Source organism: Pteronotus mesoamericanus, unplaced genomic scaffold, assembly GCF_021234165.1.
Source record: "Pteronotus mesoamericanus isolate MK-2021 breed Mesoamerican mustached bat unplaced genomic scaffold, CSHL_Meso_final contig_163, whole genome shotgun sequence".
Lineage (NCBI taxonomy): Eukaryota > Metazoa > Chordata > Mammalia > Chiroptera > Mormoopidae > Pteronotus > Pteronotus mesoamericanus.
In genome coordinates this window covers 1,054,883-1,074,265 of record NW_026555064.1, presented here as the reverse complement: position 1 = coordinate 1,074,265, position 19,383 = coordinate 1,054,883, and the positions used below count along the sequence as shown (strand labels likewise).

General features: G+C 38.7%; 1 protein-coding gene across 1 annotated transcript in view; it reads right to left on the bottom strand.

Annotated features, from left to right (window-relative positions):
• The window catches only part of DCHS2 (dachsous cadherin-related 2), a 178,680-nt gene that overhangs the window by 89,118 nt on the left and 70,179 nt on the right, over positions 1–19,383 (bottom strand). Inside the window, exon 2 of the mRNA XM_054595798.1 lies at positions 2,802–2,993. Coding sequence (XP_054451773.1) covers positions 2,802–2,993 — 192 coding nt within the window. The remainder of the gene's footprint in view (positions 1–2,801; positions 2,994–19,383) is intronic.

Here is a 19,383-nt window from a genome sequence, read left to right as displayed (position 1 = left end):
GATCAAAAAGAAGTGATGAAAGTCTCCAAAATAGACTTAGTGAAAAGAAAAAGTGCAAAAGTATGTATCGCTGCTGTAATGTAATGGAAATTGGACAAGCTGTTTCTAAACTGTACTTGGAAATGTAAATGGTCAGGAATAGCCAAGGCAATCTTGAAAATGAAGAACAAAGCTAAAAGGATACATGTATCAGGACATGTTATAAAGCTAAAAATTTAAAAGAATATGGAGCTAGTACAAAGTTATACAAATAAGTCAAAAATAGGGTGTCCAAAAATAGACGCACACATATACAGTCACATTATTCATGATAAAAGTGATACTTCAGTGCTGTGAGGAAAGAATGATCATTTCAGTAAATGATACCAAGTCGACTGTTTACCCGTATTTGTAAAAAATAAACCTCCTTCTCACTAGATTGAAAAAATAAGTGTAAAAGGTAAAACAATAAAGTTTTTGGAAGAAAACATAAAAGAATACCTTCCTGTCCCCAACAGAAGCAACTACTTCTTTAAAGGACAGCTGTAAAGAGAAAAAGTACTAGTTGTAAAGGGAAACAAATTGATAAACTGACTTTATTATAATTAAGGATTTCTGTTCCTCAAGAGACACCAATAAGGGAGTGAAAAGACAAGCTACAGAATGGGAGAAGACATATGTAATAAATATACCCAAGAAAGAACTCAAATGCAAAAAATACAAAGAATCCCTAAAAACCAAGAAGAAAAAAAACCAACAACACAATAGAAAATGGGTAAAGAACTGAATAGACACTTCACAAAACAGGTTAAACAAATAGCCAGTAAAATAGCCAGTAAACATATGAAAACATGCTCAATTCATTAGTCTTCAAGGTAATGCAAAGTAAACCCAATATGCTATACCACCTCACAGGTACCAGAATTGCTATAATTAAAAAGACATTAAATGCCAAATGTTGGGGGACACATGAAATTCTCGTACTTTACTGGTGGGAGTATAAATTCGTGCAACCATTTTGAAAAGTTGTTTGATTTTCTTATAATCTAGCAATTCCACTCCTAAATATATACTCACTATAAATGCTTATATTTGTTCACCAAATTGTAATGTATAAGATAGTCAATAGAAGCACTGTTTGCAATAAAAATGGGTATGTTCAATTACAGAATAAATATTATGTGAATTCACAGGACAAAATACCTTAAACCAATGAGAATGAGTGAACTATTGCTATACACAACAGTATAAATGATTCATACAAATGATGTTGGGCAAAAACAGCAATAAAAACACATACTGTATGAATCCATTCACTGAAAGTTTAAAAATACGCCAATAATGTTTGGCGTTAGAAGTCAACAGTGATTATTCTTAAAGGGTGAGAGGGTGGAAGGGGCAGTTACAGCGAGAAGCAGAGAGACGTAATCAACCAAACAAGCAAATGAGCAAAATAGAACCAAAGACGTGGAAATAAAGAACAAACTGACAGTGACCAGAGCAGAGGGAGAGGGGGAGAACAGGGGAAAGAAGGGGGAGGGCAAGTCAAGGACCATGAACAGAGGGCTCAAGGGCCTGGACAATGAGGGGGATTGTCCATGGGGGGGGCGGGCAGGGCAGGGGAGAGCAACAGGGGAAAAGGTGGGACAACTGCAACTGAGCAATCATAAAAAAAAGAAGAAGAAGCTCCTAGAGGGGCTTCCAGGGTGACAGTAATGTTTCTTCATCTGCTTCCACATGTGTGTTCATGTTTCAAAACTCTGAGAAGCTGTACTTGTCATTTGTGCGCTCTTCTGCATGTTTTTAAAATGTCAATTTAAAAGTTTACAAAAAAAAATACATAAGAGCCAATTTAAAGGTGCCTTCACTGACCTAAGGTGGGTCAATATGAATATCAGAAAGGGTAAGGTCAGCAACGTATGAAACAGATCAAATATGTTAAAATCCAAGAGTGTACAATAAAACTAAGAAAAACATCACGAGCACTCTTTGGGGATAGCAACTGTACCAACTTGTTATTCCAAAAACTGATAAAGAGAAATAATCAAGTATAACTTGCCTTTCTTATATGAATCGTGTTGCAGGGTAATCAAATAGTTAATGAGAGAACATTCTTCTTAGTTGAACATTCCAGATAATAAATGCAAAAGAAGTAATAGAATTCAAAAATCACTGTATCATTACCCGTAATGAAATAATGGTATGTGTCTGCTGATGCAGTGAGAAGCACAAGGCATCACCTAAATGAACCAAAAACTAATCAGTCTCTGGCTCTAAATGCCAGTTTAGAGGAAATATGATTTTTAAAAAAACAGATTAAATGAATCCCAAGGATGGAATCAGCCACATTCAGAATTTAGAACATTTACAGTGAGAATGATCTGATTTCTTCAAAAAATAAATATCCTATGAGAAAAGGAAAGGGGGAGGGCTGACTACCGTAGACTGAAACTTAAGGAACATAAGTGATAAAATCAATTGTGAGTTTATTTGAATTTTGATTCCAACAAGGAAACTATGAAAAGGCACTTTTAGATAACCCAGAATTTTTCAAATGGAATGGATATTAGATATTATTAATTAATGTTAATTTGTTATAGTTAATTTTTAAAAAATCATTATTTGTTAGAGATATTATTGAACTATTTATGGATGAAATAACATGGTGTCTGGAATTTGCTTCAAAATTCCCCAGCAAAAAAAAAAAAAAAGAGATAGTGATTTATGAAACAGTATTGTCCATTGACAACCATTGGTGGTCTCTAATGTACACACAGTGGTTCATTTTTGAGTCTGTTTAAAATTCCATCCATAAGACTTACCCCATCTCTAGCTTTCACCAAGAGATCATATGTGGCTGGATCCCTTTCTCTGTCGATATCTTGAGAAACACAGATTCGCCCATCATGTGGGTCGATCTGGAAGGCTCGAGGTGCTTCATAGCTTTGGAACCCATCATAAAGAGAATACTCAATCAAGCCGTAGAGCCCTGCATCCACGTCAGAGGCCTTTACCTACGAGATAGGAGGTTAACCAGTGAGGACATAGAAATGCTAGCATCACTTTTCAGTTGGTCATGAATTACCATCATGATTTGCACAACCAGGTAACTAACCCTCACAGCCATTCACAGAGCGTAGACTTTGGTTTTTTCTCTCTCTTCTCTCACCTGCCGTGACAACTCCCCCTCACTTCCCTCCTTTCTTTGTGAGTTCTCCTTCACAGCCTCCTCTACCTGTCCCTGTGCTTTCATGGGATCTCTGAAAGCTTGAGTTTCTTGGGGCTCAGCCCTCGGTCCTTTTGCTTCTTTATTCCTCTCACTGTATCGAACGGATCTCATCCACTCTCAGGGGTTTTAAAACACCCCCATGCTAACAACTTGAAAACATATCTGTGGATTCTCTTTCATACTGAAGTCCTCTAAGTTATGGGTTCAACACCCACACCCACCTTTTCAGAACAGCAAGGGAAGGGCATGGAACCCAAGGTCATGGGTGGCACAATTACTAGTAATCCAATCCAACTGACAGAAGTCACCCTGGAGTATGAGGTTGAGTTTCCCAAACAAAGGTTTCTTTGCAGGAGTAATGCTCCCATGAGGCCCTGCAGGGTCTGCAGACCAAATCCTACACAGAGGCCCCATGGACTGGGGGATGCGCAGGGATAAAATCCAGCCTGTGCTCTGCTCACCAAAACATGCACACTGACGCGGAGCAGTAACTAACTGCCCAGAGGGAAAGGCATGCTTGTCTTCACCCATAAATACCTTTCATGTTAGCCATGGGCATGTGCCTGGGGGAAAAGATGAAGCAACTGGAATTATGAAAGGCATTTTAACTTATTTACACTAACTGTGGAAGTATTTAGTGAGAAATACAATAGGCTATATAGAACTTAAAATACTTTTGAGCTCATAGGCTTGGTATAATCCTTCTGATTTATCCAACTAACAGCAAACATCTAAACACTACTTACAATAAAAGAAGCACTTTAAGGGAAGATCAACCACAAAAAAAAAAAGAAAGAAAGAAAGAAAACTGCATGTTATAAAACAGGTACTATCCTAATTGCTTAATATACATTACATACTTATAACCTGTAACGACCTCCGCTTTACAGGTAAGAGAAGTCAGGCCTGGGGAGCTTAAGTAACGTGCCGAACATCACATAGCTAGTAAGTGTCAAAACTGGCATTCAGACCCAGACAGTTGGACAGCAGAGGACATGTTATTAAAGATCATATTATCCTACCTCCCAAGTCCTACCCCTTGTCAGTTCACCCTTCATTTACTGGAAACAAAAACAAAAACAAAAACCTCCCAAATCTCCTGACCTTTCTCCAGTGCACAACTTGTTAGATTACGTGCAATGTCATTCCAAGCAACCGTTTACTTAGTATGCACGTGGCTTGCTCTCCAGAATAGCATTAGCACAAAGAAAGTGAACTGGCAGTAAAGCCTGTGCTCTTGAGTTCTAGCTGAACCTTATATTCCATGTGGTCAAATTCCAGCTGGGGTCCCAAAAGTAGGAAAATAGTTACAGTGATAACAATTGGAAATAAAAGAGAATTACGTAGATAATTCAGAGTCCAACATCCACCTAAGAGACATCCCAAAGAAAGAGAACAGAGAACAGACAAGAGGAAAGAAAAGGAGCAGCTGATTCTTTGGTTCATTGGACATGTACTGCTGAGGCCCCCAAAGTCACTCTGACAGAGAAAGAGAGCAGGGATGAGGCACTCTTGTTTTGAGCTTCCTCACCCCAAAGGTTAAGTTCAGCTCATACTTCACTGCACAGAACATGGCCCCGGCCTTCCTGGAAGAGAGACTGGGGAAGCGAAGGATGCCAAAGATGTTGGTGAATACAGTCTCTGCAACAAGGGCCTCGATGTCTTCATCTGAAGACCAGCACGTAACATTATGTAGTTTCTAGGTAGCTTCTACTATGCAGTGATATTTAAGGAAGTGGAAAGTCATATCCAGATGAGGCTTCCCAATGTGATCCTACAACAGATTGCTTTTGGACGGCCCTACACCTTTCTGCAAGGTTTTTTGGAGGGAGGCACAATAGAAGGCAATCAACCACCTACATTATTAGTATTTCTACTGTAGTCACCTAACTGTGGATTTTAAAAAACTGATCTACTCATCATCAATACAATATACATGTGGGATATATCCCCTAATTATTACATTTACCCCATCCAGATAACATGTTCAACAACTTCTATCCCAATAACATGTTCAACATCCAAAGTTCTCAACAAGCAGGACCCTCATCCCATTCTACCTTGAGCATATTACTGGAATGTGACTTTAGGGGTGATTGGGTAGTCCAGCCCAGTGGTTCTCAATCAGGGGCAATTTTGCTTCATGAGGACATTTAGCAATATCTGGAGATATTTTTGATCATCACAGCTGGGGAGAGGGCACTGATGGCGTCCAATGGGTTGAAGTTAGAGATTTCATGTTAAACATCTTACAGTGCACAGGACAAACCTGACAACAAACAATATTCTGGCCCAAAATGTAAATAGTTCCTGGTTTAAGAAACCCAGCACCTGATGAAACTCATAACAATTGGCAATATCACTTTCCTCTTTGTCTTTAAATTTTTTCAACTAATGACACAGTCTTTTAAATTTATCTACACTCTCATCTATCATGTTCTCTGGCAAAATTTCATCCTGTGCAACTAGCTAACATGTTTGTGAGTTATTCTTCTCATCAGATGGGCTGAACCAGGAAACCCACAAACTTCCCCACTACAAAGGACTAAATTCCAAGTACATTTGGTCTATTCCATTCTGGCAGCTGTTAATGATTTAGTAGCCTCAAGTTCCCAAAGACACCAAATATATCTTCTAAAACCATATGGTATTCTCAATAACTTTGGCTTGATTGGAAGATAAATACAATGAACTTCAAATTCTAAAACTCATTCTCAGCCTTTTACACCACATATTAACAAGTTATTTAGCTTATATAAAACAAGTTTCCTTATTTACATTTTTCTCTCATCTGGACTTTTGGTAAAGCAAAATATAAGGAATGAAAATCAGGACAAGCGTACTGTTCTCAATTTATGTTAGCAGTTCAGATTCTGAGTGTCAGAATCATAAAGTAAGAATGTATTCCTCTCTGTTTTTAGTCAACTCCCTAAAAATATTGACCTAATATTCCAGAACAACATATTCCACCAGCTAATATTTGGTCTCGAATGCTTATAATTAATTTGCCCTCTTTATGAAGTCTATAATTCCCAATATCCATTGACTGACCCCTAAAATGTAGGCAATTGAAATAATAGAAAGTGGAAATGGCTTTGCCAAATCTTCAAGAGGAAATGTTGACTAGTAATTAAGCTTAGTGGGTCCTTTCTCCTGAGATAGCTGCTTACATCAGACAACCAGAGAAGCATCCAACCAGAGTCTATTATCACAATCTTACGGGCTGAATTAGGGATCTAGAGGTCTTGGTTTTATCCTTGAATCTACTCGAAGGGCCACATCCCAGCACTGGCAGTGCCATCCCTCTCTGCCTCTTCTTGCTCTCAATTTCCCTCTTTGAGACGGAGGTGAACTTGATGGAGGTGAAATTTACTTTAAAATTATTCCAACACAGAACTGTTCTCCCTCAACATGATCTTTCACAAATTTAATGGAGACATTATAAGAATGCAAAATATCAATATGATACACATATCTCCCATTATTAGCTTCCTGAAATTCAAAGAATTTTTACCACTTTCTTAAGGGTTAAATAAAAGATATTCCTTTTACATCTGGGTAAGGATTCCCCCATATGCAGGTGTCATAGGGATGGAGATAAATTGAGTACACTGTCTCTAGAGGGCACGTTTGTATATACCACAGTGGAATGAATCTATCTGCATTTCCCTCACCAGAATAACTCCCTGCTCCCAACCATTTAGGAAAGTCTTCTCTTCAACAACTGGGCAGCTCTGTTGGACATTACTTGCTCAGCCAAACACATCAGCACCCCAAAACCTGAAAGTCAGCCCAAAGTCATAGGGTGATATGTTGACAATCATATTTTTTAATTCAGTGATGCTTATAGAAAAGCCAGAGAGCCCAATTAAAAAAAAAAAAGAGCAAAACACCAAAGATGTCCTAGAAAAATTTGGCTGTACTTTAGATGAAATTTAAAATTAAGTAACCCACTTTAAGTTTTTCTTACTATAATTCCAAAGTTATATTTTATGTCCATGAGCACATAACAATTTATCTGAAGAAACAAAGTTATTGACACAACAAACACACAATAGAACTTCAAACAGAAAGAAGGAAAAAAAAAAAAAGGAATCACAAAATAACTTTTACATCTGAAGTATTCAGCCAATCACTGATCATACAGTTAAACAGGATTAAAGTATCCCAGTGACAGTTGGATTCAGCATTGGGACAGTAGATGGTCCCCAAATGCAAGTATGCCACTCTCTGAACACAATTTGGGCAACTTCCCAAATGACCTGTGTCATACCAAGTCTAATAATCAAGACCGGGTCCTTATTTTGTATACCATTCGGCCACTCCTAACACAGTTAATCATCTCCTTAATGAGACACCTCCTCACCAGACACCACTCTAACTCTCCTTCTCCTCCAGTAACTAAGTTTCCTGTACTGGCTGTGCTCTTCCCAGCCTCTGAACACCCCAATGCCCTAGGCCTCAGTCTTTGGGTCCCTTTTCATTTCGAACCACACACACGGCCTGTAATGGACATTGCTCATTGCGGACAACTCCAATAAATTTGACTTGCCTTTATCTTAACCATCAGAACATTCCTTCTGCAGCTGAGGAGGACATCCTCATCCTTGTCTGCTTGAAATACCCTATAATCCTTGTGCTCTTGCTGTACTTGTTTGGGGTCCACATTTTCTTTACCCTCCCCAAAGTCTCTTTTTAATTGTTTGTTACATTAACAGCATTGGTAACAAGAGTAAAGTTCTCTTAGTTTTGTTTCTTCTCATCATCTTATATGTATTATTCACCTCTTGTCTCCTTATATTTTTACAAGCCATATTGCAGCGTGAACTCTTTTCTTTGTTCAAGACAACCACCATTTTCAAACACTTTATACTACTCTTTATCAGCAATCTATAATAAAATGAAAGAAAAATCGTGTTTCAAAAATAAATCAATCTTTAATTGAATGTTTTCATAATATCCTTACAGATATCTAGAAACACAAAGAATTACAGGATCAGAAACACTTTGTGTATCCAAAAATGAACTTGTATTACAAATATTATACGATTATCAAAGACAGTCACAATGTCTAATACCATAAATCCCTAAATGACCAACAAATTCACAAGAGGATCTTTGCTAAATATTTCCTCTAAAGTTTTATTTTCCTGAAGTTCAGACGTAAATTCTTTGGCCAGTATGAACCTTATGTAAGATTTGGCAGAATAAAAAGGGAGTATAAAAGCTGACATCCTATTTCTATTATTTCTTCCTACCTCAAGGATTTCACAGTAAGATTTATTTTCAAATATACCTAATACACACAAGCATCAGTCCTTTCAAACTGCTGAGTAAACATCTCCTTTTCTTTCTCTGGATTCCCTGCTTTGGTGATCTCATCCAGTCTCATAATTTTAAATTTCTCCCGCATTAGGACAAGCCCAATTTCATATCTGCAGCATGAACCCTTTCCCTGTGTTCCTCACTCACAGGTGAAAGGCTTCCATAACTGGCCCACAGGACACGGTTCACGGGCACCTCATATTCAACATGTCCAAAATATAAATTTCAATTTCTTCCCACCCACTGCCCCGAGTCACTACTCTCTCAGCTTTTTCCAATCAAATGACAACTCCATCCATCCTGTGACTCAAGTGAAAAACCTAGGAGTTACCCTTCCACTCTCATTCTTAACCATGAGGGGGAAAAAATGCCCAGCAAAATACTTACAGACTATGTCCCTTAGTGTAAAAGTGGAAGTTATAAAATGATGCTGAGAGGTCAAGTGAGATAAGTAAAACCCATTAAACATATATAAAAATATGAAATGTTTTACTTAAAAAATAATTATATGAGCTCTCATCTGATCTTTTTCATCATTGTTTTATATCATTTTTATTTTTTAGATTGGGAAAGACAAAAATGCTTATCACATCCGGTGAATGTCGAAGACATTCTCATTTTTCAGTAAAAATTTGGAAACAATACAAAAGGTCCACCAAAATGGAATTGGTTAATTTAAACTGATACAATGGAATAGTATGTGTTTGTTGAAAAGAATAAAGCAGATCCACATGTGCGTACACAGAAAAATAAACAGACTATACTTTTAAAAACAAAAGTTGTAAAAATGTATAGGTCCAGTAAGATCCCACTTTTGAATTAAAAAAAAAAAAAAGTGCTGCAATGGTCCTATTTCTGCTGAGTCTAGAGCTTCACAGACTAAGGGAAGAGAATAGCTTTTCTAATCATCCTGGAGACGCTCGGGGTCTGTCAGCATAAACTAAGGTTAATATCAGCCCCCATCACGAGAGATGGCTGAACGGTCCTTGGGTCCCCCACAGCTGTCCAGGTCAGATGGAAACCCTCTGCCTCTACTTGCGACTCAGGACTAGAATCATCCCTGTTCTAGAAGAAAAAAAGGGTGGATCAGAGAATTTCTGGGGCTGAGTTTGCAAGAGTAGATAAAGTGCTAAAGAAGAAGAGGACCAGCTTAAAAGACTGACAGGCTGAAGCAAATGCCTCTCTAAGAGAAGTGTCACTTGCAAATGGGAATGAAAGCCCAGAACAGACAACAGTGCAAATGGGGAGCAAGACTGGGAGCCCCACACTTGACTTCTCAACCCTCTTGACACCATGTGTCATGTGGCAAGCAAAAACCTAAAACACAAAGGTGACTTTACAGCATCAGTTACAGAATAGTCACAGAGATGTAAATTATAGTATAGGAATATAGTCGATAATATTGTAATAACCATGCATGGGACCAGAGGAGTACTTGAAATATGTACATCTGAAACTAACACAGAATACTATTGAGTGTAAACTGTAATTGAAAAATAAAAAAATAAATTAAAAAAAAGGTGACTTTCCATGTTTGTGGCTCCACCTGTGTGTTTGCCAGCAGCAGGAGAAAATCAGGTATGATTTTCCTGGCTGGCACCTGTGCACCTGCGGTCCTTCTACATGAACAACAGGAGACCGAGGCGCCGGGCCGCCGGGCCACGCAAAGGCAGGGCTCATTTCCTCCCAGCCATTTACCCAACTCAAGAGAGAAGGCTTTTGTGCAGAGTTACAGAAATGTTAGTATTTCCAGAGCACATAAAAATCTGAAAAGTATTCCCCAAACTCCTGACAGGTGTTCTCTCTTGGGATACACTCATGGCGAACTTTACTTTTTAAATATGTTTTTGTCAAAGGTGTTTTCTATTGAGCCTGATATATATATATATATATAAAATGTTCTCTCTCTCTATATATATAACCTTATATATATGTAATCTTCTATGTTATGTGATTTTAAGGGCCACCTTCTGCCCACTCCACCACAAAGCACACTTTGAAAGGACTACTGAGTCAAAAAAAAGGGGAGCTGGTTGTTGAATTTTTTAAAGGATTCATTTTAAGCATCGTATTCTCTTCTGGGAAAGAATATTATAAATTAGAACCATGTGACTTTTATCTTTTAGTTGTACTTCTCCTGTACATGTTTTGTAAAACAAAAAGCTACTTTAAATTTATGCCCAGAGGTCCTCCCCAGGAAAGGGTGTGCTCTCAGGTATAAACACAACCACATGTGCTCCAAAGTCCAGGGTGGCCAGCGGGTTTGAAAAATTCTAACGAGAAGACAAATAGTGGGAAGGCCAAGTGAGGTTGTATTCACAATGTAACTTCAGGCTCTGAGTTCAGTGCTGACTCTGACTTACAGAAACATAGCCAACTGCTGTTTTCACACCTGCAAAGGCATCATAATCACAGTTGGCAAATGTTAAGGTCTGGAAACTGAGACTCCACTTAGCAGCTTTGCTTTCCTGGGGAAAAAGAGAAGATGGTGCATGTAGATCTAATGGAAGCGTGGGCTGCACTGCTTTGCATCCCCCCCCCACCCCCACCTCCACCCCATCGTACAAGCCCTTCTACAGAACTGCGTATTTATCGCAAGCAGACTCCTGCAGGGGTGTCCAAACCACGGCCTGCAGCCACATGCGGCCCAGGATGGCTGTGAATGCGGCTCAACACAAAATCATAAATTTATTTAAAACTTTATGAGATTTTTTTGTTTTTGTTAGTGTTTGTGCACTTAACGTGTGGCCCAAGACAACTCTTCTTCTTCCCGTGTGGCCCAGAGACGCCAAAAATTTGGACACCCCTGCTTAGAGGAAATTGTATTACATTTCAGTTTCTCTGTTATTAAGACCTACAGGAAAAAATTCCCCAAGGCTTTAGTTCCAGGAAAGTCAATGCTGCTTCTGAGCACCAGGAGTGTTCTAACTGGGTGACTTCAGGAATCTTGTCACCCTGGAGAATCATACCAGCTCTCATGCATGTCCATGATCTTGCAGATTCTATTCCCATGGACTAAATTCTTCCTGGCTCTGTCTTCCCGTGCCACTTCATGTTCATGTGCCCCATTTTCCCGAATTTTACTTTCATCTTTCTGAATTTTGTGTAGTTTTGTTAGCAGCTTTGTTAGTCTTTTAATTAAGTAGAGCACAAAATACATTTACTTACTAATATCACTGTGCAGAAATGGATGTTATAAGCATAACAGCTGTATGATGAATAATTGGCCAAGGAATGCAAACTTAGGGGGTATTTTTAGGCTAGAAAAGGCCAAAAGATCACTTGAAACATGCAGCTAAAATGAATTAAAAGCAAAGCCTATTCCTTGAATGTTAGAATCTCTACAGGTTGACTCAAGTCCCACTCAGACAGTTGTTCAACTCTTCCCACAATGTTCCAAGTCAACATTTGGGCTTGAAAGATTTTGTTTGGGGCAGGGGGGAAATTTACCTCACGTTTTAATACATATGAGGTGAGACAAAGGCAGCATGAGGGTAGTAAGTGATTATTTAAAAAAGAAAAAGTGTCTCTTCATTTAATTAGCTTCCCATGCCTGTTTGGTAATTCTGTCTAATTAGCAAACCCACGTGGCCACCAGTCTGAAAGAAGAGTCTCTAATCAGCATTACTGTTAATAATGTCCCAGTTTGTTGACTCCTGAGATCTTTTAATTGGCTATGAACTCAGGAAGGGAACAGAGTCTGTTGAGTCTCCGATGCCAGCACCTGGCAGTCACAGTTTCCATGGTGTCCCTGACCCAACTTTATAACCTGTTTTCTCTTATTTCACTTTTAATGTATGTATTACTGTCAAAAAACACAATCAACTGTTTCACACACTCCTTGCTCCAAAGTTTGTCTTATGATGGTCTTTATGCATGGAATTCCTTCCACATTCTGCTTCAGTGTGATCAAATCTGACTCACAATTCATTCATTTTTAATACAAAGGCCCAATGTAATTGCCACCTCTTCCAAGAAGCTTTCCCTGATGCACTCAGCTGAAGTAGGCTTCTTTTCTACTGAATTCCCATAGGCACTTACCTCTTTCATTGTTGTGATAATGACCACTCCCTATTTGAGTTATTTGTGTGTTTTAAACCTTACTTATTTAAACAGGATCTCAATGAATTGGTAGGAATTGAGTACTCCAAGAGAAGATGAAGTCATCTCTGGTGAAATGAACAGCCTTAGCAAAAAATCAGAGCCATGACTGTCTAACCCATGCCTGTGTGGAGTTGAGGGGGCACAGAGGCAGGTTGTATAAGCTAAAAGTAGACAAGGACATTGCACTGGGAAGCAGAATGTGCAGTCAAATATCTGTTCTATTCTAATGACACTAGAAGGTCCATAAAAGTTGGAATAGCAAAGGGACGTAAAGGGTTATATGAGTGAACATTTATTAGGCAAAAGTATGTTATACATTTGTCCAATCTTATTTCACCACACATATAATTTGGGCTAGGACTTAATGACTGGTTATTGTCTCTATTTCTGTTCTCAACTTCCTTCCTAAATTAAGCCAAATGTTTGAAATTAGGGCTGTCTAGGTCTAGGAAATCTATTCTATATTCAAGAAGAAGCCCATTTGTATTCCTGCAAATGGCCCAAGTTAAAATATGAGCCCCATTTAAATAAAATATTGCATCATATAAAATAAAAACAGTTCACTTACACTTCTTAAGCTTCGTATCAAATAAGACTTGCTTTTTCACAAAGCTGCAATAAACCTTTAATTACATGACACTGTGTCCTCTGGTTTTTTCAGACAACCGTCTCTCCCAGTGGGCACTCTTTCACTCTTTAAGCCCAAGGGTCCAAGTTTTATTCACTCCACAGTTAACTCTCTCAAGGATAGACAAAACATTTACTCTTTACAAGAGGTTTTCTTTTAAAAATACCATCTCCTGAGACCCATGCTTCACCTTTGCCAACAAATTCGGCATGCTGTTTCCACAGCAACAGCTTCTCGAGATGAAGGAAGGGCTGAGAAGTCATTTTACTTTCTCCTTCATTCTCAAAACAGTGAATGATGAAAACCTGGCCCACCATCTCAGAGTATCTTCTTATCTCTCAGCGGGACAGAGGGAAACTAGGTAGAAGGGAAACAGTTAGTAAGAGGAGAGTTTGAAGCTATAAAACAAAGTGTTAATGAGTGGATCCAGGACTGAGACTGGAAAAGGAGGTAAAAATGGGTGTGAAAGTCGATATGCTTTGTTCTTTGTTTTTGCTTTGAGGAGGGTGAGGAGTCACATCAGATACATTTACCTTACTATCTTCTTTTTAAATTTAATTTTTAAGTGACAACTGTATGTGTGTGTGTATGTATGTATATATGTGCGTGTATATATATGATGTGCAACATTTGGTATGCATATAAATAGTGAAAGGATTACTAGAGTCAAGCTAATTAACATACCCATCTCAGTTACCTTTGTGTGTGTGTGTGCATGTGCAAGTGAGAGAGAGAGAACTGGTATCTACTCTCTGAGCAAATTTCCAGTATATAGTATATTATTATTAACTAATGTCATGGGATACCTTAGATCTCTAGAATGTATTCATCCTACATAACTGAAACTTTGTACCCTTTGACCAGCATCTCCCCATCACCGGCCCCCAACTCCTGGCTCGTAGTAACCACCATTCTACCCACTGCTCCTATGTATCTGACTTTTTAAAATTCCACATATAGGGGGGATCATGCGGTAATTTTCTTTCTGTGCCTGGCATATTTCACTTACCATAATGTCCTCTGGGTTCATCCATGTTGTCCCAAATGGCAGAATCTCCTTCTCTTTTAAGGTTAAATAACCCAGAATCTATGTCCTCACAAGGCCTTATACTATGACCAATGAATAGCCATTAGTTTGATTTTAATTTTATTCAAATAAAGAATTATGATAAATTTTCTCTGTGTCCTAAAATAATAAAGGCACTAAATGGGAATTTAAATCCAGGTGAACCATGTACTAATTGTGTCAGATGGGAATAGCCACTTCCCAGGGTAAAGATTCAATAAAATAATGTACAGAAAGTGCCCAACGTCTGACATAAACACTCAATGAAACTTGGTTATTAGTAGCCCCAGTTCTCATCTTCCTGCCCACGTCCCTGTCTTTACCCTTCACACCTCCATCCCCTGTCATCGTCCTGAGCTCAGCAGCTCTCGACCACCACAGGCCAGTACACCACTCGGGGCTCAGCCGTGAAGCAGGTCTCAAATAATTCACTGAAGATATGCAGTAACTCCCGAAGTACTTCAGTGATTTTTGGCTTCAGTGCCAATCCTTATAAGGCTACCCCCCCATAGTGCCACTCTTAGTCCTTCTCATCCCTGAAAGCTCCCAAGTAGGACCCCTTCTTCCCAAATGACTGGCAGCACCAATCACTGAAGTCATATTAATGTACTCTAAGAAGTTTAATTCTCCATTCCTACTCAAAACTAAAGCCTGAGTGTAGATTTACATATTCAAAAGCTCGTTAAGATTTCTACTGAACAGAGGCCGTTCATTGCAGGTCTCTACATCTGGGAACCAAGCACTGACAGAGCCTTCAGAAGGACAGTTTTTCCTTTAAACACAATCAAATTCTTGGTCAGGACTTCCCTCCCTGCTCCCACCTCCTTCTCACTAGGCCCAAGGAGAATAGAAAACAGACTTATTTTCCCCTTTACTGCCATAAGCCCTCAGTGTTTGTGGGCTTTTTCCATGCCTCCAGAAAACATCATCTTAAGAGGAGATTTGGAGTTTCATGAAAGATTTCATGATATCTGTCTTCTGGGAGAACTGGAAACAGAAATTGAGCTATAAATGCTAGATTGTCATGCCTGAAAGCAACCTTCCATTTTCCATTCTGGATTGACTTTAAAATGTGGTATCATTCCCAGAACTGTTCAGAATAATTCAATGTTTACCTACCCACCTGTTCCCCTTTGCTCTTAAGCCTCCCCTCCAATCAGATGGCATGCAAGATTTTAACATTAATATCTGCCCCACCAAATATGAAAAACTAGTAAGTACAAACCTGTTCATAGTTAGAAATACTTTATGGACATATTTCAAGTACTTGGCATTTAAGAAAAAACACATCCTTTGAGACATGCCTCACTGCTGGGATATATGTGTGAAGCTGAGGACCGGGTATGAAGTTGAGGACTAGGATCTCACAGTGTGAAGACAGAAGGGCTGGAGGTGTGATGGGTAAAGACAAGAAGTGGGGCAGGATAGTAGGGACTGGGGATAGTAATAACTAAGTTTTACTGAGCTTAGTCATAAGTAAACATTTCACTTTGTTTGTGGTTGTTATCTTTATACTCCAAGGAGATTTTAAAAAATCATACCAAATGGGGAAAAGGGTTGAGCAGGAAGATACAAATTCCAGGCCAGCAGGGGGAGTTGGTGGCCAAGGGATTCATACACCAAGGTTGAATCCATAACTAACGCTGGCCTTTAGGGGCTCAATAGTAAACAGTCAGTTCCAGCTGCGCTCAGAATGTTCTGCTGAGGTTTCCTAGCTCCAGGCTGTTTCACAACAGTCAGGGAAGCCTAGGGGTCCCCTTGGGAACAAAGAAATGGAGAGGCAATTCCAAACTGCTTCGAACAAGTTGCAAGAGAATATAAATCCACAGGGAGGTTTACACTGTACAAGCAACCTGTAAAGAAATCACTGGGATTTTTCATTTATAAAACATTAGTTAGATTTCCCTTTAAAATGACTAGGCTCCCAAGACCATCCCTTATTGTTTGATGATATAAGGACCCCTGCAGAACTTCCTCCAAAGGCCCTTCTCACCCAGGAAATCAGAAATTTACAAATTTATAATACATTCCTCAGTATTACCCTCCACCCAACCAACCTGTCAGAGTACTGAGAGTTAAACACCCTTTCATGTGCTACTTGAAGCCCTTAAAAACGTGAATCCTTTTATGCCTGGTCTCAGTATGGTGACATTTTCAAAAGCAACATGAATCTACTCTGAAAGCCAAGAAGAATAAGCAAGTGCTTCACAGTTGCTTGAAGGGAAGACAAGAGTCTTCACACTGTTTCAAACAAACAGAACTCCTTAAACATCCTTCTTAGACATTCTTCCCTTTCCCCCAAGTTTCATACTCATGATGGCTATGAAATCCCTCCTTCTCTCCAATGCACTGCTGCGCTCACATTCACCTCTTCCTTTACCTGCACCCACCTATCATTCTCTGCCCTCCCCTCCATGCTCCTGACTTGCCACTTCCAGCTGTGTAGCTCCAGAAAGTGAAATGAAGGAGCCCAGTCTCTTACTCTAAGCTTTTTCCTTCATTTTCTTATTAAAGTAAGATTTATACTGAGTGATATGCATTGATCTTAAGGCATAGTTAGGTGAGTTTTGAAATAGATATAGATATATTTATATCTATAGATATAGCTATAAATAGATATAGATATAAATATGTAGATATATAGACATAAATAGATATATCTCTGTAACCAACATACAAATCAAAGTATGGAGCCTTTCGACGACCCTAGAAAGTTTCCTCATTCCTTCACTCAGTCACTCCCCACTCCCATAAGCAACCATCATTTTTAATTTTTGTTGCTATAGATTAATTTTGCTACTTTATTAACTTTACATAAATAAAATTATGTTTGTGTTTTTCTGTGTCTGGTTTCTTTCACTCAACATTAGATTTTTGAAATTTATCCACAGTGTTTCATGTTTCAGTAAGTCATTCATTTATACTGCTGGATCATATTACATTAAATCTATATGGCACAATTTATTTTTCCATTCACCATGAGCACTTGTGTTGTTTCCATTTTGAGGCTATTATGAATGAAGCTGCTATGAACGTTTTAGTAAGTGTTTTTTTTTTTGTAGACATATGTTGTCATTTCTCTTGGGTGAAAATCTAGACATGGAATTGCAGGGTTATGAGATAATAGTATATTTAACTTCATAAAAAACTACCAAACACTCCCCCAAAGTATTTTACCAACAATATGTGACAGTTACAGCTACCCCACATCCTCAGTTGGATTGATGTTACCAGACTTTTAAATTTTATCCATTCTAGTGGATGTAAAGTAATATAATATTATGACTTTAATTTTCATTTCCCTAATGATTAATGTTGTGTATAGATGAAAAAGGGACCACATACTAAACCTGACAACCTCAGGGGAGGCCTGCATAGCAGCCTTACAAACTCAGAGACCCAAAGTAACCACATAGGATGGTCTGAAATTAAAACTTTCTAATGGAAAGCAGTTTGTGGCAGGTAGTCACGTCCTACGCAGGTATTTTTTCCAACAAAGGTCAACCTTTACCTTAACTGAGCCTGTTGTCTTTTTTTGCATCTATGATAACATACCTTTGGAATATCAAAGTAATTTCCTTCCCCCACCCAGTCCCCCAAAGAACAACCACAGCCCAAGAGCAGAGACCACAAATCCCCACATTGTTATTATCATGATAATTGTTAACTATCCTATACTCACCTGTGCAAAAGAAGTATGTGTCTATTCTTTTCACTCTTTATCCAATCCCAGAGATTTACCTGCTTTGCTTTCTCCTACCTCCCTAATCTATCACCAGTGTATCTCATGTAACCTCCTCCATGAATTCCCCTTTGATTCTGATGTATAAAGTGGTAAAACCTCCATTTTCCAGAGCATTTTCTCAATCTGTTGAGATTTTGTTTCCTAGCAATTGTCACCAGTTTGGCTCAAATAAACTCACAAAAATTCTTACAGGTTGGATGTTTCTTAGATTGATATGTTGCTTACTGTAGTACAGGGGCCCCTAACCAGGGAACTGCTTAAGTGTTCATGACACTCCTAAAACAACCACCTGGTGGACTAGCCAATGTGGACATGCCATTCATTACTCTCATTACCGGAGCGTGCACCCACCATGATGGGTCGGTTTGAGAGAGACCGCATTTCCTCCTGCTGAGGCTCACCAAAAGGGGTCCTAGACAAAGGCAGCGTGGGCCCAGGTTGCACAAACCTATCTGTGGCCTGGAACTACGTTACATCAGTGTGTACGTGCAGAAGGAAAAGGTCAAGAAGCAGTCACAGGACAAGAAGCTGTTCCCATAAAGAGATAAGGAGGGAGTTACAATCCATTCCCAAAACAATACACATTCCTTCTGGCCAGGGGCCTCCTGGCCACCAGCCCTCATCACAGGTGGTGGGAGAGCCTTGTACTGAGTCCACACACACTTTTTATAGATTTATTGGACATTCCTACGTGTCTTTTTTTGTGAAGTGTCTATTCAAGTATTCTGCCTATTTTTTATAGACTTGTTTCATATTTTATTATTGATTATAGCAAGATAGCAAATATATTCTCCCAATATGCATCTTACCTTTTCATTTTTTCATTGGTATTTTTTTGATGAACTGAACTGTTTTGATTTTTATGAAGTTCAATTTTACCAGTTTTTTTTTTTCTTTTATGGTTTGGGCTTTTTTGTGTTCTCTCTGACAAATCTTTTCCTCCCTCAAGAGTGCAAAGATATTCTCCTGTGTTTCCTTCCAGAATTTTGAAAGTGTTCGCTTTTACATTTTAATCTACGAGCAATTTCAAATTAATTTTTTGTGTATGGTGTGAGATTGTGGCCAACTTTTCCCCTTACAGATATCCAATTATTCCACAATGATTTATTGAAAAGACTTTTTTTTAACCATTGAACTGCCTTGATACCTTTGTCAAAAACCAATTATAAGGATCTCCTTCTGGATTCTAATTCTGTTTCATTGATTTGACTGTCTTTATGCCAATAGTGCACTTTCTTGATTATTGTAGCTCTATACAAAGTCTTGAATCAATTAGAACAGTTCTCTCAAATTTTTTTTCTAAAAAT